The 23,556-nt window shown below is 43.9% G+C and overlaps 2 protein-coding genes across 5 annotated transcripts; both read left to right on the top strand.

Annotated features, from left to right (window-relative positions):
- The first annotated feature begins 4,539 nt into the window (after positions 1–4,539).
- il23r (interleukin 23 receptor) lies at positions 4,540–13,168 on the top strand. 2 transcript variants are annotated; one of them, XM_029001128.1, is made up of 15 exons: positions 4,540–4,810; positions 5,105–5,386; positions 5,709–5,829; positions 5,923–6,089; positions 6,373–6,518; positions 6,810–6,951; positions 7,400–7,482; positions 7,670–7,868; positions 8,075–8,251; positions 9,012–9,110; positions 9,293–9,448; positions 10,371–10,508; positions 10,607–10,694; positions 10,797–10,887; positions 11,055–13,168. In XM_029001128.1, the coding sequence occupies exons 1-15, from the start codon at positions 4,744–4,746 to the stop codon at positions 11,601–11,603; spliced, it is 2,505 nt and encodes an 834-aa protein (XP_028856961.1). In that variant the 5' UTR covers positions 4,540–4,743; the 3' UTR covers positions 11,604–13,168. The 2 variants fall into 2 exon arrangements, with proteins under 2 accessions (XP_028856961.1, XP_028856960.1); XM_029001127.1 differs by having other exon boundaries at positions 4,540–4,825.
- Positions 13,169–13,933: 765 nt separating this feature from the next.
- On the top strand, positions 13,934–23,544 carry il12rb2 (interleukin 12 receptor, beta 2a). 3 transcript variants are annotated; one of them, XM_029001611.1, is made up of 16 exons: positions 13,934–14,434; positions 14,627–15,288; positions 15,647–15,907; positions 16,423–16,537; positions 16,710–16,876; positions 17,048–17,205; positions 17,649–17,790; positions 19,205–19,272; positions 19,748–19,949; positions 20,226–20,417; positions 20,748–20,846; positions 20,918–21,055; positions 21,141–21,278; positions 21,689–21,791; positions 21,888–21,972; positions 22,153–23,544. In XM_029001611.1, the coding sequence occupies exons 2-16, from the start codon at positions 15,234–15,236 to the stop codon at positions 22,600–22,602; spliced, it is 2,373 nt and encodes a 790-aa protein (XP_028857444.1). In that variant the 5' UTR covers positions 13,934–14,434; positions 14,627–15,233; the 3' UTR covers positions 22,603–23,544. The 3 variants fall into 3 exon arrangements, with proteins under 3 accessions (XP_028857444.1, XP_028857445.1, XP_028857443.1); XM_029001612.1 differs by having other exon boundaries at positions 17,646–17,790; positions 20,775–20,846; XM_029001610.1 differs by having other exon boundaries at positions 17,646–17,790.
- Positions 23,545–23,556: the final 12 nt, after the last annotated feature.

Below are 23,556 nucleotides of genomic sequence, written 5' to 3'. Positions count from 1 at the left end.
TACTTTCCCCCCTGCCTGTCTTTCTCTCACTATAATAACTAGAAAAACATAAATCATACGAGATGGAATTGTACATGGTTATAAAATTATTTTTCAGTGGATCAAATCAAATAATCATTATTCTTGGAATAAGGAATTGAGCTTATATATGATAGTGTTCTCTGATTTTAGTAATTACTAAAAAAAGTCTTATTTGCATATTTGTTGTCAGTTAATTTATTAATATTGTGTAATAGTGTCCTGACACCAAAATTTGACTGAAATAACCAAGTAAATGTCAGTACAACTTGCCCTATCAGTTCCAGGCCTAACTTGAGCATTAATTAGTGGCTTACATGCAAGACTCACACATACACAATATCTGTTTGCTGTAGTGACTGTTATGCATGGGAGAGCTAAGGAGATACTGGTGGGCTTTCTGTAATGAAAAGTCACCCTATGACTTCTCTCCTTTTCATTTTGAGACGGGCCATGTTTGGTGGTTTACTGCGATAACAGTAGTCGGATCAAATCACAATGGCTGTCTTTTTCCCTTTTTTGCCTATTTCTTTAAGTAATGCTAATCAAAAGGAGTTTTTGAACAAAAAAAAAATACACACAAAAAATACGCTACACACAAAAAGTTAGGGATGTTGTGAGAGACTTCATGGGTGTAATACGTGCAGTGTTTTTGTTTCACTTCAGACATTTTTGGTATAGGGAGCCAATTGTATTGGGGTGATACCTCATTTTGTGTTTTCCATGTAATGGTCTTATTGTGTTCAGATGTGCCTTATATTGGAGTCAATACCAAGAGACAACCTTTCTCCATGTGGCATCCATTTTAACATTCTGTGGCTATAAAAAGCTGGTATTGTCAGTAAGTCCTTCCAAGTTCATCATTCAAGCAACCATGAACACACAACATCACTTAACAGGTGAGCAGAGTCACCTGGCCATGGCGTGCCTTTGAGTTGGTGGGAGCAGTCAGATGTTGCTTGTGAACTTGGTGTGTCATTAACAGACTTGCATCATGACACAGAATTACAGGCAGAGTTCATGACAGACCTAGGAGGGGAGCCCCATGAGTGACCGACTGCAATGATGACCAGAACCTAAGGACCTATGCACTCAGACATCGTAATGCAACTGCCACACAGATGCAGGCCCGTTGACGAGATGCGAGGGGTTTCCAGGCAAACAATTCACAATCGACTCCACTGCTTTGGCTTAAGTGCCAGACGACCGCAGGTGACTCCACTCTGCTGGGGAGAGTTCCAGAGCTCTGGAAAACCTCTTGTGCCAAAGACTCCACAACCCAAGGACCCCAACAGCTATAGGCCGGTGGCTCTGACATTCCACCTGATGAAGACCCTGGAGTGGCTGGTCCTGGCTCAACCTCGGCCCCTGTTGAGCTCATCACTGGACCCACTTCAGTTTGCCTACCAGCCTGGCACTGGAGTGGATGATGCCATCATTTCCCTCCTACATCGTTCCCTCTCTCACCTGGAGACTTCTGGGAGCACTATGAGAATCATGTTCTTTGATTCCTCCAGTACCTTCAACACCATCCTTCCCACAATCCTGAGGAACAAGCTGCAGCGCCTCACAAATCCCAGACTACGGGACCACAGTATCTGAGAACTCCACAGGGAACAGTTCTGGCCTTGTTCCTCTTCACAATCACTGCAGACTTCACCTACAGCTCCAACAACTGCTTCCTACAGAAGTTCTCTGATGACTGCAGGCTCAGGCTCTACAACAGCTGACCACACAAATACACACATCCAGTACGTTTCTCCATTTATCCATTTATAAGTGTGACGTGTATATCTACCCACTCTGTACATACGGAAAATCTCTCAAAAAATATTTTATGTACATGCAGACATATTTTTATTTATATTCACATTCACTGTTTTATGTTTTCTATTCTCTGACTATTTATTTGCTAATTTGTACAGTGAACTTTTGTATTATACAGTCAACATTGTCTGTGCTATTGGTTTTTGCTGCTCCTATCTTGTACTGTCTTCTTCTGGCCGTGACAATGTAACTTTCCCCCTTGTGGGACTAATAAAAGATCATATTATCTCACCAAGACACCGCCATCGACATTTGCAGTGGGCACAAGACCATGTGACCTGGACAATGGAGCAGAGGTCTACCGTCCTGTTCACTGATGAATGTCGCGTTGCTGGAGAAGGTGAGGTGAGCGATACGCTGAGGTCAACTTGGCCCCCAGGGTTTGCTTTGGTGGAGGAGGTGCAACAGTCTGGGCAGGTGTCACCAGTCGGCACAAAACAGATCTGGTTATTGTACATGGCTCAGTCACTGTACGTTCTTACCTCAGAGACATCATAGAACCCATCATCATCCCCCAATTCCACCAGCACACCCCCAACTTTCTGTTCATGGATGATAATGCTCCACCACATCGTGGCAGAATTGTCACAGCTCGGGGTGTTGGGGTGCCTCATATGGTTTGGCCATCAATGTCCCCTGACCTGAACCCCATAGAGCACGTCTGGGACCGGTTGAAGCAGAGACTGAATGATTGAACCCCACCCCCACGTGTAGCACTTGTGGAAGAGTGGAAAACATTGCCTTAGAACAACATCATGAGGCTAGTGAGGAGCATGAGACGTTGCTGTCAAGCTGTCATTGCAACAAATGGTGGAAAAACCCACTATTGACATTGTCATTTTTTGTTATTTGGGGCTATCCCTGTTATTGTCTAAATTTTTGTGGTAATAAATATTACACTAACGAAAATGGTGTTTCTTCTCATACTTTATTAGTAATATCAAAGGAAACTTTTATTTATTTCATTAAAATGAAATTTTAGAGCAAATAGGAAAAGCACTCATGTAAATAACTTACTGTGAGTTGTGCATATTATTTGTTTTAACAAAAACTGTCCCCCTGGACTTTTTTTTTTTTTTTTTTTTTTGTTGCTTGTTAATTCAGGTCACTGCACCACATGGATCTCAAACCATCCAGACAATTTCCGCAAGTGCTGACAGGTTTCTGTTTTCAAGAAACAGATTTGCCTTTTTTCTGCAACTGTGTAAACTGGTGTTGACTGTGAGGGTAAAATAAAATTTCTGTTTTGCCGCTGACATCTGAGAAAGTTTGAGAAAGTAGAATTTAATAGACCAGACAGTGGATTGTGTGCACCAGAGGGGTTAAACTAAAAAAAAGTTTTCAAAGCGCAGGAAATGAGAAACTTCAAACATGACTTGATAAGACTTCTGTTCCCATCACGTAAGCGTTCATGAGATGAAACTTCTGGGTATTGAAAAACACCTTTGGTCCCTTGATAAAATACAACAATAATAATAATAATGATTAGAAATGTTTTAAAACATGTATTTATTTCATATACTTAATTAAAATGCTTTCAAGGCCCATGTTATAAAGTATAATTCAGGTGCGGAATAAGCCACAGAAAAAGTGCCTTATTAGAATTTTAAAATAATTTGCACATTTCATGCTTGACATAAAGTAACTTCATGACAGATGCGGATGAAACAGTTGCAGCTGGTGCCTCAAATGTCACATAAAGGTCTTCTCAGTCATAATTCTCATTACTGACAAATCTGATTTCCAGGGACAGCTAACTGAAAGAGAGATGAGCAGATGAAAGGGAAACTCCCTCCCAGCCCAGCGTTTTGAAAAACGTACTTTTGCCTCTGTCAGTAAGATCTTTTGGGATTAATTTTACATGAAAAAGAGAAACAAATAAATATTCAGCCTTTCTGCCCACTTCTCAAACCCACACAGTTCGTCTGTATTTATATGTTCGCTGATACCAAAGACCACAATAATGTGCATTTGTGAGATGTTGGGGATTGCCAATTTCCCCTCCCTCCCAGGCTGCATATGGAAAGAAAGAGAGAGGACACTGCCTGCACCCATGCACTTCACACAGAGACAACACAGAGAAGCTGAGAAGATGGTGGTTCCTTCACAAATGGTCCACGGTAACCCTCTCCACCTTTTGGTGTGGGCTTTTTTTTTAAGGCTCAGGTTGTGAAGGTGCATGTGGCAGCAGAGTTTTATTCACTGGTGGTTTGTTTTCAGTTCCTGTTCTCCTGATAGCTTCTGTAGTGGAGTGTGGTCTGGATGTGTTCATTGTTCTCTCAAATGCAGAAGAAACCCAGATGTTTATCTTCTGAGTTTGGTGGGTACACCTTAAGCATGCCTCTAAATAGGCCACATATCAGCCAAGTAGACTGATACAGCTCTGATGGCATTGTGATGTGGTTGCCATGAGAAACAACTGGTTGGAAGATAATTCTGACAGTGTGAACTGATAAAGAGGTTCATCCTAAAATGTAACTGGCTTGCTTATTGTCTGAGCAAAAAGGCAGAGAAAAGACTTTTTATTATGACACATTTCTGATGAAAGAGCGAGTACTGATGGTGCTGTGGTCACAGAAGAGGGCTGGTAATGTGGGACAAGTTGTCAGGTTCAAAGTCTCAAGTCAAGGCAGAAAGCATGCAGATCTAGGTCATTACCTCTAAAATGAGAGCACCAGACCGGAGCAGAAACCATTGATGAAGCTGCTATGTGAGCATATGCCACGAACTTCGTCCTTCAGAAAACTCAAACTGTCCTGCTCGTCTTTTGTTTTTCCAGATGACGGTGTGTTGGTGTGCATTGGACACGACTGTCCAATAGACCAGGCCGTGTCTGTGCGCACAGTACAATGCACTTCTGGGCTAGAAGAAGATTAAAATCCATTTAATTTTTGGGCCATGGATTTACTTCCAAACTTCTGGAGTGCTCTCATCGTCCTCTTCAACTGCCTGATCGGAAGTGCTGGTGAGGAAGCATCTTGTAAGAACATTTTTGGAATATTAAAAATGTTTGTGCATTAATGTGCAGGTTTAGTAATGGACATGGTTTATGCATCGATGAAGGGTATCTTGTGGTTGATTTTAAGTAATTAATGGTCACTTGTATTGTAATCCTGATGTCCTTGCAGTGTGTCTCGTTAATAAAAAAAAAATCTTTGGTAGGCAGCAGATACTCATTTTTAAAAATGGTGGGTACACCTGGTCTGTTCACATTTAAACAACATTGCACTAAAGTTCAGATTTTACCACCTGCCATCAGGGTTGTTGCAGGTCAACTGCAGCGGCCACCTGACAGCAGAGCCCGGCCTGGTGGTCCACCGAGAGTCAAACTTGACCGTCTACTGTCAAACCAACGAGTGCAAACCGAACAAGTGGCCGACCCTCTCACTCAATTCTGATTCGAACCTGGTCCAAGTGCTTCAAACGCAGGTCAACTGCTCCACAGTAAAGCTGCAAGTGATCAACCTGACTGCCCCGACATCTAAGCTGCTCTGCTCAGTGAACAACCATGTTGTGTGTGGAAAGGATCTAAAGTCTGGATGTAGGTTTCTAGTATTTCTTGCTACTTGATGAATGAGATGAACATTTTTTTCCTAATGTTTTATATTTTACCTAGCATGCTCAAAATATCCAGTTATCTTTGAAAACCAGATGGTGGACAACACAAAGTGTCCCCCAAAAGCTATTTCCTGATTAATGGACACAACGAAGCCACCCTAAAAATATAGTCTCTGAGCTGAGATTTGATGATTCCAATCTATCAATTACTTTGCTTGACGGTGAACCATTGTTCTCAGCGGGCTGTGCATTACGTCTTCATGACAAAACAGATGTTTCTTAGATGATGCTTCTTCATTTCACAGACCCACCAGATAAACCTGCTCATTTGAGATGTTTTACGACAGAGAGCTCTGTCAGCGTGAACTGCTCTTGGGAGAATTCCAACACTTTTCTACCTACGACATACACCGTGACATTTCAGCAGTGAGTAGGTTAGCCCAGATGTCAGCCATCTGTCAGCTCTTCTTTGAGCAGTGTATTTACTCATCACTCATCTTCATCCATGGTGTGGTGCAGCATGGTCCCGAACAAGTCGTTTCAGCATCAGTGCGAAGGCACAAATTCCATCACTGTCCTCCGATCAGACTTCGAGGAGGACACAGAGTACCGTGTGGATGTAAATGCTGAGAACAGCCTGGGAAATGTCACATCTGAGCTTCTGACATTTCATCTCAAAGACATTGGTGAGAACCGAACCCTTGGTCTACATTAGTTGTTGTGAGTGAGATGACCTAAATTTCTGAGGTTCCAGTTACTTTTTCCACTGACTAAATGCTGCAATCACATTTAATTGACGGTTTAATGTAGAACAGGTCCAAGTGAACCATGTTCATTTATATTCACTTATAATGAGTTTAAAACACTTGCATGTTGCTCTGAAAGAGGGCAAAAACAACAGTACAGTACCCTCCACATGTGGCAAGAATTGAAGATGGTCACCACAGGGTCTTTCTTTCTTCATCACAGAGATTCCCAGCACCCCGATCATCACAGGCTTCACAATCGCTTATTCAAAAAACGACTGTCATGTCCTGAGCTGGAACACCTCAGGATCTTCAACTCATCTGGGGCATCTCATACGTGTCCGAAACAAAACAGAAGTCCTTTTTGAGGTGAAAACATTTACATTTACAGAATTTATCAGACGCTCTTATCCAGAGCGACTTACAATCAGTAGTTACAGGGACAGTCTCTTTGGAGCAACTTAAGGTTAAGTGTCTTGCACAGGGACACAATGGTAGTAAGTGGGATTCGAACCTGGGTCTTCTGGTTCACAGGCGAGCGTCTTAACCACTAGGCTACTACCACCCTTTAAGCTTCACCTAAATTAACTTTGTCCGTCTCACTGTGCCTGTGCTCTGCAGTCCATATTACCGTGATTACGTGAAATTGTTGCTCTCCAGACAGATGAAGTCTTCAACAGCTCGGTCACAATCAAAGGTCTGATGCCGATGAGCAAGTACCACTTGGAGGTGAGAGTGTGCACCACCACAAAAAAGTGCAGTATGTGGAGCCGCCCTGCAGAGGCAACAACCCCAGGCATACGTAAGTATCAAACAAATTGAAACTTCATCAGCTCTGAGATGTCTGCTGAAGGAGAGAACCGAGTTAGAATTAAAAATGGACCATTTCTCGTCAGTGGACTGGTTTCACTGTCTGTGCAGTTGCCATCTCCACTGCACCTTTTCATTCCATTTTCTGCATGTCCAACGCCTTGGCTCGGCTCCGCTCAGTCAGGTCAAATGCATGTAGGCAGGTGGAGTAGTGGCAGTTGTGCAATGAAGTGGGGACAGTGTATGGGGAACCTTCACAGCGGGGAGAATCAGTGGTAGCCTGGGGGGGGGTTGAGGTCAGTGATGTGCAGGTTGTCAAGAGAAGGAGTTGTGACACTAATTCTATTGCATTTTTCTCCTTTATTTTGCCAAAAGCAAAATCCTCTTTGCATTTGTTTTCCCGAGTAATCAAGTATTTGACTTTTAGTTCACTATTATAGCCCCATCACGAAAACCCGATGCATGGAGAGTAGTGACCAAAAATTGGAAGAGCAGTCTTCAGAAAGTAACCGTGTTCTGGAAGGTAATCCAGCATCTTTTATAATGTGTTTGCTGACACAGTTGCAAAGTATACAAGATACAAACCAGAGAAAACAATGCAATGGCTGATTTGATGCTATTACCTGTTGCTCTTCCTCACTGTCTTTCAAAACCAGCTTTTTAAACATGTTCGGTAACTGACATGAGGGTTTTGGTGTTTGCATTTCCAGCCTGTTGAATCTGGAAGCTACCACAAGTTGTTTTATGAGGTGGCGTACCAGGAGCGAGGTTGCAGCCGATGGGTTAACTGCTCTGCCTCGTCCACACAGTGCACAGTTGATCTGCCTTCTAAAGTGAAGCAGATCAAAGTCACTTTAGTGACATCAGCTGGACGATCTCCTCCTACTTTTCTGAACCTCGCACATGCAGGTAATAATGGAAAAAAATGCAGATAATACCTGAAAGGGGTTTTATTATTAATTTAGACATTTAAGTTGTGCAAGGTTAAGTAAATAATCCTTGGTCAAAAATAAATTTTCAAACATTTTTTATACCCCTACAGCATGGGAGTGTTTAACAGCTCAGTTCACAAGATCACTTTTCAGAGGATCCTTGATCTTTTTTTTTTCTTTCAGACATTCCACCACCCAAAGTGACATATAATCCCCTACCACAGGACTCTGTGAACTTGATGTGGGCCAAGAATGATAATAGGATGAATACACTTGGCTATGTAGTCCAGTGGCAAAGCAGGCTTTCAAATCTTTCTTGGATTAGACTGGATCGAGAATGCAATTCCACATTTATCAGAGGTTAGAGTTATTCAAATATTGTTGATTTGTGATTGTCTCCTTGCAGTCATGATCCCTTTTGTGTTTTTCTGAAATTCGGTTAAACCAGCACTGATTGTGTTATTGGAACTGCATTCTGAGGACCCACCACCTTACCTTATAATAAACCGTCTCTCACACACACAATTTACAAAAACTACACATTTAACAAAGCTACCCTTAATGTTGGGGCAGTGGTGGCCTAGCGGTTAAGGAAGCGGCCCCGTAATCAGAAGGTTGCCGGTTCGAATCCCGATCCGCCAAGGTGCCACTGAGGTGCCACTGAGCAAAGCACCGTCCCCACGCACTGCTCCCCGGGCGCCTGTTCCCCACTGTTCACTCAGGGTGATGGGTTAAATATCGTTTTTTGGTATTCAAATGAATTCCACCAGGTGGTGCTGTCGAGCAGAGACAAGAATCAGCGTGCGGCTACAGCCTCCTGTAGATGGCGCTGTAAAGCCGGGAAATCGCAAACCATGACAGACCGAGCACAGCATTCAGCTCTGTTTCAACATTTTCAGTGAACTGTAGAATATCGCAATATGTACAGTATCACAATAATATAATTGCATTGTGTCCCATGTGTTGTGATATGTATCGCATCATGAGAACCTTGCCAATACAATGGAAGGATGTTCAATCCAATGATCAGAACATTGATGAGGTGCTTAGTACTTTGTGTTTTGAATACATGGATTGATAATAAAATTTTTTTATTCATCTCCGACTCTGTCTTTTGCAGGCTTGAGACCTGGGGTGAGATATAACGTGTCATTGCATGCTGAGACCACTAGAGGGCTGTCTGAGCCTGCTCTGCTACAAGTCTACTCAGAACAGAAAAGTAGGAGCATGCTGCTTTTAAAAATGCTTCTGATTAATTATATATATGTGTGTGTTGAAAAATAACATATTATAAATACGCTGCTCTTTCAGGTCTAGAAGACTTACCCTAAAATATTGTTGAACAGTAGCTAGCCTGCCATCGGTTCGCTAATGTGTTTTGACCACTTCTTCGCCATGCAGAGCCCCTCTCTGGTTTGAATGGATCAATTAAGGTCACCAAATCGAGACAGATTCTTGTCCAGTGGGAAGAGCTTGCCCCAGAACAGCAAAGAGGATTCATCACCCATTACAGCGTATACACCAAGAAGCATGGCACACAAAGTTATGAGCGAAAAAGTGAGTGACCTTTTACATGTGATCATGTTTATGTGTGTGCGGCAACCTCGTGTCAGTATGTGTAGCAGCATGAACATGGGCCCCTTACAATGGAAAACAGCTACCTGTCACCTCAAACAAACCCACATTGTGACTCTAGGGTTTTCCACCATTTACTGAAACAGAGGACTCGGGTTCCAGGAACACAGCACCTCTGAATCATAGGGCCACAAACCATAGTACAACACAAAATGCTACAGCTTAGGATACCTGGGAACCTGAGTTTAAGAGATAAGATAACCACTCTCTGACCACTATCCAATTAAAGTGAATTTATACGTGAAGTGGCTTTCACCATAACCCTCAGACCAGTCACGTGCATACTTTCAATTTCATGGTTTTACAGAGAAGAGCACCTTTCTCTGTGAATCTGTGGTTTTCACATACATGCACTTCCAGTTCACATGACACTGTAAGACACACAAAGAGCGTTTGTGACAGAGAGTAAATGTCAGGTCACTGTCTAATCGTCCAGAATAGTCCAGAAGGACTGTCAGCGCGTTTCTAGCCAAAGACAAAACCTGTAGCTGCTATTCTTAACAGGAGGCAGTAAACAGTAAGGGCAGGAAGTAGGGGCTGCAACGGAAAGCATGTGGCTGCGTGCACATGCACTTGTGAAGCTGAAGTGAGAAGAGTTCTCACCACACTTTGTAAACTCTTTAGCCCCCGACCCAAACACAACTATTGGTGACTTTTTTTTTTTTTTTTTTTTGGACAGAGGTTGCTCTCGTTTGTTAATGATAACAGTGTGCACCATTGTGCTGTGCCAGTCCCCATATACACAGGGGAGGGACCAGGAATCCGAATATTTACTGCAATGGGTTCCATTTGGAATAGAATTATTTGTGAGGATTTCATGAAGAGCCTCGCTCTCTTCTCTCAGTCACAGTTGCAGCCTCGTCCCCCAGAAGTGTGCTGTTGGACTTTGAGGAAGCAGGGTTTGACCTCTGTGTGTCTGCTACGAATGCTGCTGGAGAGGGACCCCGAGGCGAGCCCATCACTTTCCTCCCCAAAGCAGGAGGTCAGAGGTTCATCCTTCAAAATTTTTTGTCAGGAGAACCACTCACTGGCTGGACCTAGAAATGACAAACGTGCATAAAGACCGCCTGTCCTTTTTAGGTGGAGGGATTTCTGAAGTCTGGCTTGTGGCTGCCCTTCCTCTGATGATTTTTGTTAACCTGATGTGTTTGAAATGTGTCCGCAGAAGGTAAACTGCTGGCGAATCATGTATCACAGTGTCCTTCTCTGAGCCAGGCTTTTTGAATTTGTGAATTCTGGTTTAAATCTTTTAATCACCTATTATCGACAGGTTAAGACAAACCTGTTTGACGTTAGGACCAGCTTGGCTTTTTGAAACTTTACCCAAACCTGCAAACAGCAATGCCATCAGGCTACTCAAGGTAAAGTTAAGGCAACTATTTTTGGCTCCTGAAGAGGACTGTTTCCAGAAAGCAGCAATTACCATTCCCATAATACTCATAATATCTTGTTACAAAAAAACCTGGGCCTGATTGATCTGAAAAGATGAATCACACTTTCACTTTGAATACATTATTTTCGTCTGCAGGGTGAGCAATGCAGCTCTGATTCCTTTTGGTTGCCAGTCTACAGTGACCCGCCCATATCTCCAGTGGAGGATGCAGATGCAGAAGAAGTTGCGGCATCGCTCTCGTATCCCTCTGGACCAACAAACAGAGACAGCAGCTGTCCCGGGCCAGCAAGGGAAGACAGCATGGATCCATACAAACCCCAGTGGACCGATTTCTATAAGCCTCATGTCACCAGCCCCGTCCTCACATCAGATGCCTCAGAGATGGAGGAAGAGGAAGGGCCAGAACAGCAGTCTTGGCAACCAGCCCCAAGTACATTTTCCGACAAAGAGCTCAGCTTCTGTGACTTGACCATTGGAAGCTTGAGTGTTGTGGTGTCACCAGATGAGTCCCTCTTCCAACATCAGACAGTCCAAAATGAGTTTGGGTGGAGGTTGGAGGAGATAAAAGGGACAGTCCTGCCCAGCGAGCTGGTGAGCTGTCTGAGGGACAGTCCTGTAGACCATCGACTGATGAACCCTTATTCTCCTCAGGGCTGTTGTTTCACACTCGCACCAGATCAGTAATGGAGGCCGAAGAGGCTGCTCCTGCTCCAGGCATGGGTGATAGCTGTGGACATTGTGGACGTTTTCGTGGAGATAGGATTCGTTGTTCATCAAGCATTATGTCAGAACTGTGCAGACCTTTAGCACTGCAAGACCTGCTTGCTTCTTGGAGCACTGAATATCCTTAACCGCTTTGTCCTCTTACTCAAGGGGGTGACACTGGAGTCCATCTCACCCAGGGCGGGGCGCCAGCCCACCACAGACAAGTGACAATCCTTTAATGCAAAGTGGTGCTCAGTTGTGTAAAAAAGGCTCTGTATGATTGCATGTATTTGTGTATATGTGTAGTAAACATGGTGAAAGCAGAATTTGTACACAGCCAGTAGAACTACACGGTTTCAAACCCACCAACATGGTAGATCTTTTTTCATGCTTGAGCAGTGGACGAAAACTGAAACCTGACTGCGCAGTAGACACAGGAAGTGAATGTCCTCTGTGTGTCATTATGCACCGTTATTTACCACCATTACTTCTGGTCTACTCCTCTACATGGTACATACAAGGCTCCTAGGCCCAGAATATTACAATAATCAAGCGAGAAAAAATGTGGGTCTTGATTAATAATTTAAGAATTTATTCAACTCACTGGCATGGGACATGACCTGAACATAATTATAGGACTTACAAGGCTTTTTTTGAAGTGAAGTGATTGTCATTGTGATGCACAGCAAGTACAGCACACAGTCAAACAATGAAATGTGTCCTCTGCTTTTAACCATCACCCTTGGTGAGCAGTGGGCAGCCACGACAGGCGCCTGGGGAGCAGTGTGTGGGGACGGTGGCACCTCAGTGGCACCTACGGGTCCATTTCCTTACCCGGAATGGAATGAAAGCGGATGGGTGGTTCTAGACATTGTATGGGAGGTAAATGTTGCACACTGTCATCTCGACAAGCTCAGTCGTTGCATCTGAGCTTGAGTCTGTACAGCCCTCAGTGATTCTGCTTGTACTGTACTAGGCCAGTGATTGGAGGGTCGCAGGTTTGAATCCACCAACCATCAAGGTGCCACTGAGGTCCCCTTGATCAAGGTACCGTCCCCACACACCGCTCCCTGGGCGCCTTTCATGGCTGCACACTGTTCATCAGTGCTGGGTTAAATGCAGAGGTCACATTTCATTGTGTACACTGAGTGCTGCGTATCACAGGACATATAATCACTTTCACTTAACATCATGCTAGGTAGTGGCTAATTTCACTGCCTCCATTTCCTATACATTTCTGTTTACACAATGCTCACATATTTTTATACTGAACATATTAAAAGAACACAATGATTCTTTTTCACTTAATGAAGCACTGGATCGTAATTTTGAGCTTAGGTTCCCTTCTCTCACAAGACCTTGTCTTTTCTTATTAGCTAACATTGCTCTTAGAAGTCTGAAGGATGGACGTTTATAAATGTCCTTTTTTGGACAGGATTGTTTGGTGCAGTAAACGTCATCGTGGTAGCTGAGAATGAGTGAGTACGTGCTGAGGTAATTGTTGTAAAGAACAGGAATACACATCACATTGTGTGTTCACACGGGCGTGGAAGTAAAGAGCTCAGAACGTGACATGCACGTTTTTTTTTTTTTTTTTTTTGCATGTGAATTTTTTCACCTGCTGCTTGGAACTGTGGCGCCCTTGACATCTTAGCCACAGATGCTTCAGGTGCTTTTTACCTCAGGTCAGTCATATAGTATCATGCATACATTTGTGTGTTTATTTCCATGATCTTTGATTCTGTACATGGGAACATAGGCCACTATAAAGAATAAATACCTTTTTTTTATTTGCAGTGTAATATTTGAGAATAATGAAGACTAATGTTTCTACTGTGTTTCGTATAATTAGGCTGTTCTTTGATGACTCGATGATTGATGGTTTTGGAGTAAGTGGATACGGTGTCTGAATCACTGCACTGAACTTGTCCTCCCTGATGTCTGCAGACACCAGCGAGTGATGGAGAAACAGTGTTCATGTTATGCTTATGCATTACTAATCTATTTATCAAAAAAAAAACTTTGTAGCCTTCTAATTCCAGACTGGACATAATTAGTCAGAGCAATGCTGGGAACATCAGGTTCACTTCCAAAAAATGCTTTAATGATGACTATCTAATGTCATCATTAAGCAGTTCAAGTCACCTCCACAACCCGCTGCCATTTACTGTCTTACCAGAATAATCAACATCCAATGTCTTCACTTGGCAATTTATGATAGCATTTGCCATGTTTGCATTTGCACTATTTGTAGGAGACATTCAAGCAGAAATTTCAACTGCCAAAAAATCCCTGCTGATTTTGTGATGGTTAGTGACGTCATCGGCTGCTCGACTAGTAGTGGATTTAACAGGGACAAGAAAAAAAAAACCCAAGGCTTCATCGTCCTGGATAGTAAATGTATTCTTTAATGTCTTCTGTAAAATGAATGGAGGTCAGTGTGTTTTTACGGCGTAGTTTAAAAGTGGGTCTCGCATTTGCCTAAATTTCTTCTCGGGTTGGCTTTCTTGGTCGAAATATATACTCGGCTACACGCAAAGTAAATAAAAAAAAACTCTTTCAACTTAATATAAAAGAAAATCCACGACACGAATCGGAGTAAGGCAGCGCGTGTAGACGGTGCGCGCTCACGACGCGCGCGTCCCCCGGCGGGGAACCGAGAGGCGCGGGGGCGCGCCGCGGGAGCGCGCGAGAGAGAGTTTAGAAGTTCGCCGTCCTGTCCGGAGGAACCAGCCGCGTCTTGAGAGACCCCACCGTCATGTGTCATGAGTCCGCGGGGCTCGGCTGCGTCCGACGCGCGTTGGAGCGGGGTGAGTGTCCCGACGCCGGAGACGTGAAACGCGCGTGGATTCGAACCGCTCGAATGTGATTATAACCGCGTGGGTGATTATACACAATATTTATGTTTGAAATATGTAATTATTCACAGTATATATTCACAGTCCATGTGAATATCGAAATGCAAGCGCTCCTAATTTTGACCTCTCCCCTTCTTCCGCTAGACCTCGAGCTGTGAAGGAACTCGTCCTCGGTGGTGGGATCTGTCCTGTGAAGGACCCGTCACTTCTCCTCGGTGGTGGGACCTGTCCTGTGAAGGACCCATCACTTCTCCTCGGTGGTGGGACCTGTCCTGTGAAGGACCCGTCACTTCTCCTCGGTGGTGGGACCTGTCCTGTGAAGGACCCGTCACTTCTCCTCGGTGGTGGGACCTGTCCTGTGAAGGACCCGTCACTTCTCCTCGGTGGTGGGACCTGTCCTGTGAAGGACCCGTCACTTCTCCTCGGTGGTGGGACCTGTCCTGTGAAGGACCCGTCACTTCTCCTCGGTGGTGGGGTCTGTCCTGTGAAGGACCCGTCACTTCTCCTCGGTGGTGGGGTCTGTACTGTGAAGGACCCGTCACTTCTCCTCGGTGGTGGGACCTGTCCTGTGAAAGAACTGTCACTCGTCCTCGGTGGTGGGACCTGTCCTGTGAAGGACCCGTCACTTCTCCTCGGTGGTGGGACCTGTCCTGTGAAAGAACTGTCACTCGTCCTCGGTGGTGGGACCTGTCCTGTGAAAGAACTGTCACTCGTCCTCGGTGGTGGGGTCTGTCCTGGAGAAGACGCTCTGATGTGTGCCGACGGGCCACTGTTCCTGCTGCTGCTTGCTGCGGGGTCGTGTCACGGTGAGTGGGGGTGGAAGCTGCGACTGCAGGGCGGAGGAAATGGCGAGCGATGCCCGATGCATGTGGGTTCCTTTTCTGGAGAACCTTGATTTCAAATCCACTGCTGCCACACAAGTGAAGTGAAGTGATTGTCACTGTGTGCACGGTGCACACAGTGAAATTTGTCCTCTGCTTTTAACCATCACCCTTGGTGAGCAATGCGTGGGGACAGTGCTTTGCTCAGTGGCACCTTGGCAGATCGGGATTCGAACCTGCAACCTTCTGATTACGGGGCCCGCTTCCTTAACCGCTAGGCCACCACTTGTCCTCGAGTGTTTCTCTGCGTTGCGTTAATCCTGAGATCTGTTGTCTCCCTCAGTTATGAAATCCTGCAGGCCCAACTCCAGCGCTGGCACATATGTGCTGCAGGGCTCAAGCTTCAACATAACATGCGTCTTTGAAGAGAAATGCCAGAGGGGCCGAGCGTCCGTCCACCAGGATACGAACGTCAGTCAAGTCCACCGAGACCTGAACAGCAGCTCCATAATGCACGAGGTTACAAATATACAGAAGAACACCACGTACACGTGCAAGTGTGCTGAGCCGCTCGCCCTTTGCGGAATGGACGTATTCTCTGGATGTGAGTTCCATGTGTCACAGTACATGCATTTTCGGTTTTTACTTTTTGAACTTGATGTCATTAATTCCACTCTTGCTTTTGAGGCCGATAATGTTGTTTTTTTGCTTTTGCACGCCTGTCCAGTCCGGAACAACGACTTTTTTCACGCGCAGTTGCTCCCACTTCTGCAAACTAGCGCTGCAGGCTGCACAGTGACCCTCAGCAGCATTCTTCACTAAATTAGCAGCTGATCGAATTCATTCATGTTTGTGGGGCCGAGACTGTACCCAGCCCCACACGTGTGGCATGTCAACAAGAATGACAAAGCTAGAAACTACAAGCGTTATCTTTACGTTACGTTAACTTTCTATATTGTTATCTTTCGAAAGTTCACTTTTGCTTTGACTTTGTGTGTCATTATATATATTCGTACAGCTACAAACATCAGCATATCGAAACATATCTGAGGTTCATCTTTACCATTAAGTGACATTTTTTTTTTCTACAGTAAGTAAGCTGTACTTCTCTTTTTTTAGATCCACCTGATGTTCCTCAAAACCTGACGTGTGAGCAGAATGGAGAGTTTGGTGTTGTGAACTGCACTTGGCAAGTGGAAAGGAAATCAAAGTTCTGGACTGAATCAAAGTTGTGGTCAGTCTTCGGTTTTCGTGCATTTATTTGGTAGCTTCAGGAGCTTGATTCTTTTTCGGACTATTCTGCCTTCCTGAGTTGTACTTTACAGATGATTTTTTTTAAGAGTTTCAGTTCAGTAGGGGTGTAGCTGGATCTGAGTCACTGCAGTAAATCCTGTGGTGCGTTTCAGTGTGAGAACGGCGTCCGGCAACACCGCCATAACTCTGCTGCACACCGCGGCCTTCTATTCTACATTCCTCCTCGGCTCCGAGTCGGCGTTTTCCGTGTGGGTCAACGCGTCAAACGTTCTAGGATTCAGACTTTCTGCTGTCCACAACTATACCCTGGATGACATAGGTATCCTTACCAAAAAACTCATTGCTCATTTGTTCACTTTGTGCACAAAGCATAACTTAATATATGTACATTCATTATTTTAAAATATGAGGGTGAGGAGAGTTGAGACACGGGCCGGTTGTTTTGGTCTGAACATCAGGGTGACCCCTTGCAACCTCTTTGTGTCTGCAGTGAGACCCAGTCCCCCAGTCCTCGTTCAGGTGATGTGTTCTTCCAATCACTGCCACGGTCACGTGAACGATTCCGACGTGTGCCGGCTGCTCAGGATCCGCTACAGAGAGCTCAAGAGACACTGTTCCACCCGTGACTGGTCCACCCGTGACTTCAGCGTACGTATGCCGTTCTTCCAATGATGGTTCTCAAAGGATCATTTTTGGGTTAGTATGTGAGCCTTGGTCTGAGGTTTTCCTGCAAATGTAGTGCAGTTGGCCACAAGGTAGAGATAATGTCCTGTATTGATTTCAGGTCCAGAAATATTGATGGTGCCATTTGGTTTGGCCACAGATACATTTTGATCAATCATTATTTGAACAAGCCTCTGCTCTCAGACGCTTAGCAGAGCTACAGAACCCTGCTCTGCATATTAAACCATAAACCACAAGTCCTCCTGACTGATTCAGACTGAGATCGAGGGGAAAAAAAACGTAGGGGATTTCTACAACCTTCATTGTTCGCACACACGTATTGGCCTCGGTTTGCTTGCATCACAACCCTTTTATCAATGAAAATATTAGTGCCTGTGGTTTCTAATGATGACGCTATTCTGCAGCAGATCGGCTCTGACTGCAGCTGGAGCGTGGGGCCTCTGAAGCCGTACACCGTGTATGAGCTGCAGGCCATGGGGAAGCTGGGCACTCACCGGGGACAGTGGAGTCACTGGGGAACCACAGTGCAAAAAAGGACTGAAGAAGAAGGTGACTTGAATAACATACTATCAAATCTAGTCGGATCTCTCCTCATGTGACCATAGACACATCATACATAATGTTGCATCCCACGTGTGTTTATTGTGACCCCATATTGTGACCCCTTTGTGTACTATATCCTCTTCTGCACCATGTACATTTTCAAAAATAACAACAACGTGTTTTTCATTTGTTCCTGCAATCGGGAATTAAAGCATGTTATGCATGGTGTTGAATGTATTTGTAATAACCCCTGGATTAGTACATTTGATGGATATTTATATGCATAAACTGTTCAATTGCATGGCACAGGAAGGTCGATTAGAGCTTAGTGTGACGTATGAACTCCCACTGTAGTCGGTGATTGTGTGAGATAAACTTGAGCCTAACTTTTGATTGGTCGGATGTACACAGTCTGTGAGGTCAGCATTCCTGGCACACCCGTCTCACCTGTCATCTTAGCTTCCAGAGTATTTTGTTAGTCAAAGCCCCAGACATTGAATAGTTTGGTCACAAAGATGCTGAATATTCGGACTTCCCTAATGACAGGAACATTTGCCCAAAGACCCATGTGGTTAATCTATTTTATCTGAAAAATGACACGGGTGCCACATGAGACACATTGTAATGTTATTTTGTGAGACATTTCTAATAGATGACATGAGATGAGAATCCATGTGAGTTAAAATGAGAATCCATGTGTACGTAAAAAAAGCCGTTTTAACAAACTTTTGCATTTGTGATCTAAACCAGGTTGCATTTTATTTGCAAAAACGTCTTCGCTTTCTTGATGGCTCAATGACAAAAAGTTTGAAACATACATAAAACTGTGAACCCTATGTAAAGTACCATTTCTGCGAATGTGAAGGGACGTCAAGGTTTACAGGAGATTTAAGTGCTACATGTACATGTGCATATATACATACATGCATGTAGGTTCATGTATATGCAGCCTGTAAATAATAGTAATAATTGATTAGCCACAAGAGGATTGCGGCCTGCAGAATGATGTTTTATTTTTCTTTAATTGCATAATTATTAGGTTGAACAAAAATAAGAAATCACTTTTACCAAATTGCATCAAGTTATTTTTGGTCTCTCTGTCTAAAATGGCCATCATCATTATCATCTCGTATGCCAAGCTGTAGCAAATAGTTGCTAATTTCTGCCACCTGCCAGTGATGTGTTCATCTTATCCATTAGTTTCAATTTTACATTAATTGTAGACCCTTTGAAGAATTCACCCTGCTTGTGGAAGAGGAAGACCACGCTAATCAGACATTTTTAGTGCGTTAGTGATATTAGAAATGTTCATTTGATTATGTGAAATGAGGGGAAAAACTTTCAAATTACTTGTCAACAATTTTCCATGATTTACATTCTTAACCATGTTCGCTTTCCTCTTTTTTTTTTTTTTTTTCAGCCCCAAGTGAAAAGCTGGTTGTCTGGGTCACTGAAGATGTCCCTCACTCACATTATTTGCATTGGAAGGCAAGTATCACATTTCTCACTTCATCCACTGTAACATCTAAAAGGGTGCGTAGATACAGGGAGATCTTTTTTTTTCTTATAACCTTGGAACATAAGCTGGTGCACCCGGTGCCAAAATAAAAAAGAAACAGTATGTTTGTGTTTGCTGTGAGTTGATCATGATGAGTGGTCACTGTGGGCAAGACCTAAAGGTTAAAAGAGACATCTTTGTAAGACACCCCAGAGGTGTGAAGAGCACCCTGCTAAGCAGCACATCACACTGAAACCAACAACTAGACAAGAACATCAGTTTCATTTTACAATAAAGCTGTTATGCTGCAAAGAAATGCCTGTTACTTAATGAGAGTAGTTTGGTGCTTTTTGAGTAACTTTTTAAATATCTAGTTAAGTTTATATTTTAATCTCGAAGTCAAAGAACATTTTCTACCTATTTTAAATAAATAAACTCTGACCTGTCTTGTCCCTTTAACTGCAGGAGCTGAGCGAATCAGGTGCTAAAGGGAGGATCCAAGGATACAATGTAACAGTCACAAACCAGACTTACACATGGAACTGGAAAGTCAAAAATGGGACGTGCTTTGGACCGCTCACCTGTTCACACTGCAGTGTGTCTGTATCCGCCTACAACTCCAAAGGTTCCTCTCCTCCAGCCAAGTTCTCAATGCAGCGCAGGAAAGGTAACCAGAACCTCTCCTGACGCTGTCAGCCAGAGTCAGTGACTCTTCACTTAACTACCCGTGAGAGATGAAAACCAGGTCTGGACCTGGATCCCAGGTCCAGATTTGGAGCACACTATTCAGAAGGTCTGATTGGGCAGAATATGATCAAAGATGAAAGCAGAAATGTATTTGTTGCATGCAAATAAAGGCCCATCAGTTGTCCTGATGTGTGCTTCCGTTATATTTTGACGCTCTAGAACAGTGACTAATCTCATTATGATGATGTGCTTTCAGGTCCGCCTCCTCAGAACGTGTCTCTTCGGTCTCTGGACAACTGCAGCATTGCCATCTCCTGGCTGAACACCAGCACTGCAGGCCACCACAGTTTGATTGGCTACGTGGTGGAGTGGCTCCACCCAAGCAGGCCCAAGATGGACTTGCAGTGGCAGAGGGTGGGTCAGCACCAGCACAGTGTCATTATTACAGGTTTGGAATTGTCATTTTCTTCATTCATTTAATCTCAGAGGGAACATTTATTATATCTGGGGCAGTGGTGTCCTAGCGGTTAAGGAAGCGGCCCCGTAATGAGAAGGTTGCTGGTTCGAATCCTGATCCGCCGAGGTGCCACTGAGCAAAGCACCGTCCCCACACACTGTTCCCGGGGCGCCTATCATGGCTGCCCACTACTCACCAAGGGTGATGGTTAAAAGCAGAGGACACATTTTGTTGTGTCACCGTGTGCTGTGCTGCAGTGACAATCACTTCACTTTCACTTATATTCAATGGAATTGTGACTTTCTGCTCTGTCATTTATAGATCTGCAACCCCTTGCATGTTACAAAGGTGCAGTTCATGCTCTTTATGAAGATGGAAGTGGAAAGTCAGATCATTTTGACTTTTCAACTGAGCAAATGGGTAAGACAAACTAATTTGCATGCAGTTTTCAATTATTTATTTTTTTATGTGTAATCATACCTATTCCACAGTTCCAATGAAAGGACCTGATAAAATCAACACCAAACCACTTGACAGCACTGTGACAGTGAGCTGGAATGAAATCTCTTGGAACCAAAGTCGAGGCTGTCTAAGGAAATACACCATCTATGTCAACTCAATGAAATATGGTATGGCTTTGCTCTACTCACAAGCCTCAGCTGCTCAGGTTTTACTGAGATGAAGCGGGTCATAAGCATCCCCTCCATGTTGCAGATGTAACAGATGTCAAGCGTAGGGTGTACACTCTCCCTGCCATCGTCCCTGGTCAGCGCTATGACATTTGTGTGACTGCATGGACAGATGCTGGAGAGGGACCGAAGGGATGTTGTGACGTCTATTATAAACAGAAATGTAAGTTGTCACGTCAATTTTCATGATTCAGATGAATGTTTAATGCACATCCTCACCAAACTGTGATGCCAGAGTATCTGCCACATCAGCCATGTTCCCTGCATAATGTAGTGTAATGTGGAAACATCACTTCAAAATGAGAGGTGATGTACATTGTATATACTGTAAATGCATACGAATTGTTATATATTGTATAAATAACTGTTCACTTGAATGCAGCATTGTTGTGCTATTGGGCACCTTATCATTTTAAACAATCATGTGTTAAAATGCTTCACAACATTATAGACATTTATATTACAATCTCACGCTCACACAGGCCCGCCACAGGCCATTATTATGTGGTTGTCTCCTTATCCTGTCTGTAGGACATACCTGTTAACTTATCCACGAACTTTTCTCTCTTTTAGTGGAACAGCCTGATTTGACCTTTGGGATCTTGGCTGCTGTCATCTTCTTCCTGTTATGTTTTGGGGTCTCATGCCTGATGCAAGAGCTTTCATTTAGCCAGAGGTAACAAAAAGGCTCCCACGCGGCAGATCAAGCCATTTGCCTTTTTGACAAAATACTTTTAACATGTGTGTTTCTTTTTGTTAACCTTCAATTTAGGGTGTCAACATGTTGTCACCTCATGCCTGTGAGCATTCCAGATCCTGCCAACAGCAAGTGGGCCAAAGAGTGTGCAGCTGTGAATGTAGGAGCTCCACTTACTTGATTGTTTTAGTTTTACTAGGAAAGGATTGTCAGTGTGCAACATAAGCAGCAAAGCTGGTCCAGAAGTAACAGTGGAACTAACAAAGGAATCTTTGACATTTGCCTTGAAATTCTGTCTTCTGAACCTGTTTTTTTTTTTTTTTTTTACTTTCACATTAAGGGTGACATGACCCTAAACCTTTATCTCAGCGACTCCAGCATGAGTGAAGAAGAGCCAGACACGGTCGAGGTGCAAGAGGTTCCCAGAGAGAAGCTGGTCCCTGACATCTTCGAGAACATCACTAGGATGTCCTCCGCCCAGCTCAGCGGCGGCTGCCTGAAGCAGGACACCGCGCCCTCCTACTCAATTCGGGCCACGGGCACCTACATCAAGAGCTTCTCCCAGGACTCCGATGAGACCCAAGTGTCCCAGAGCACAGACCTGACTGTCGAATACATCTCTACTCATGGGATGATGGGCTGTGGCAGCGAGGTGGAGGAGGACGATGAAGATGACGAGTCTATGGAGAGGCAGTTCATCCCATGTCCGTTGTTTGAGCCTTTTCTATCAGTTGGGGGGAAACTCACGCTGGACTCTGTGAAAATTGACTGCAGTGATTTCCTGAGCTGACGGCTCATGTATATTTTACACACAGCTGATGTAATATATGACGTGTATGTGGAATATAGTTTCAACCTCAGATAGCAAATTTCCCCACTGTTCATAATTTTAAATATAGGGTGGAAAATTGCCTCGTTGTTGCCAAATTATTGTCTGGGGCAATTGACAAGTTTTCTTGTAAATAACACAGCTTATAACTAACATAACATGCCATTGTATCACACACAGTGCCTGGATACTTTCATTCACATGCAACAAACACAATGCTGCAATTCTGAATTTCCTGTGCCAGTGAACATTTCTACAGCCCTGTGTCTGCTGAACAGTGTCATTATGCAGCCCCTCCTCAAATACGGAATCACGTTAGCTTCAATCGTTTTCTTGTCCTGTATGTGGTAGTTATTGGGGAACGCTGCACTACACAATGAACTGCATCCTCTGCTTTTAGCCATCACCCTTGTGGCACCTTGCCAGTTTCAGGACTCGGACCGGTAACCTTCTGACTATGGGAAGGTTTCCTTACTCGCTAGGCCACCACTGCCCTACTAAATAAAAATATGCACCAGACATTTTCACCTTCAATCAAGCTGTACTTCTCAGGGCGGATTGTGTCGGGATTGCAGCTCTAGTGCACGTATCATCTGTTATCATGCAGCGTGAATTCAGCACACGGAATGTAACACAACAGGGATAAACCACATTACGCTCATAAACAGTGGGGGGTGTATTAGTAAGCCTTTCACTATACGTATTGTGGTATAATTGTATCACTATATTGTGATGCTGTACATTTTGAGATTTCACTGAAAAAAATAAAAAAATAAAACAGATGAGAAATACAAGATGCTTTGATCGGTCTGTCATGAATTGCGATTTCACTCTGCATTTCTCAGTAATTCATAGTACTCAGCTGTGTAAATTTGTATACAAAAATATCAGTATGTCATGTATCGATACAGAACC

This window comes from Denticeps clupeoides, chromosome 13 (genome assembly GCF_900700375.1).
Source record: "Denticeps clupeoides chromosome 13, fDenClu1.1, whole genome shotgun sequence".
Lineage (NCBI taxonomy): Eukaryota > Metazoa > Chordata > Actinopteri > Clupeiformes > Denticipitidae > Denticeps > Denticeps clupeoides.
Note: the sequence above shows the minus strand (reverse complement) of the source record. Positions and strands in the feature narration are given on the sequence as shown.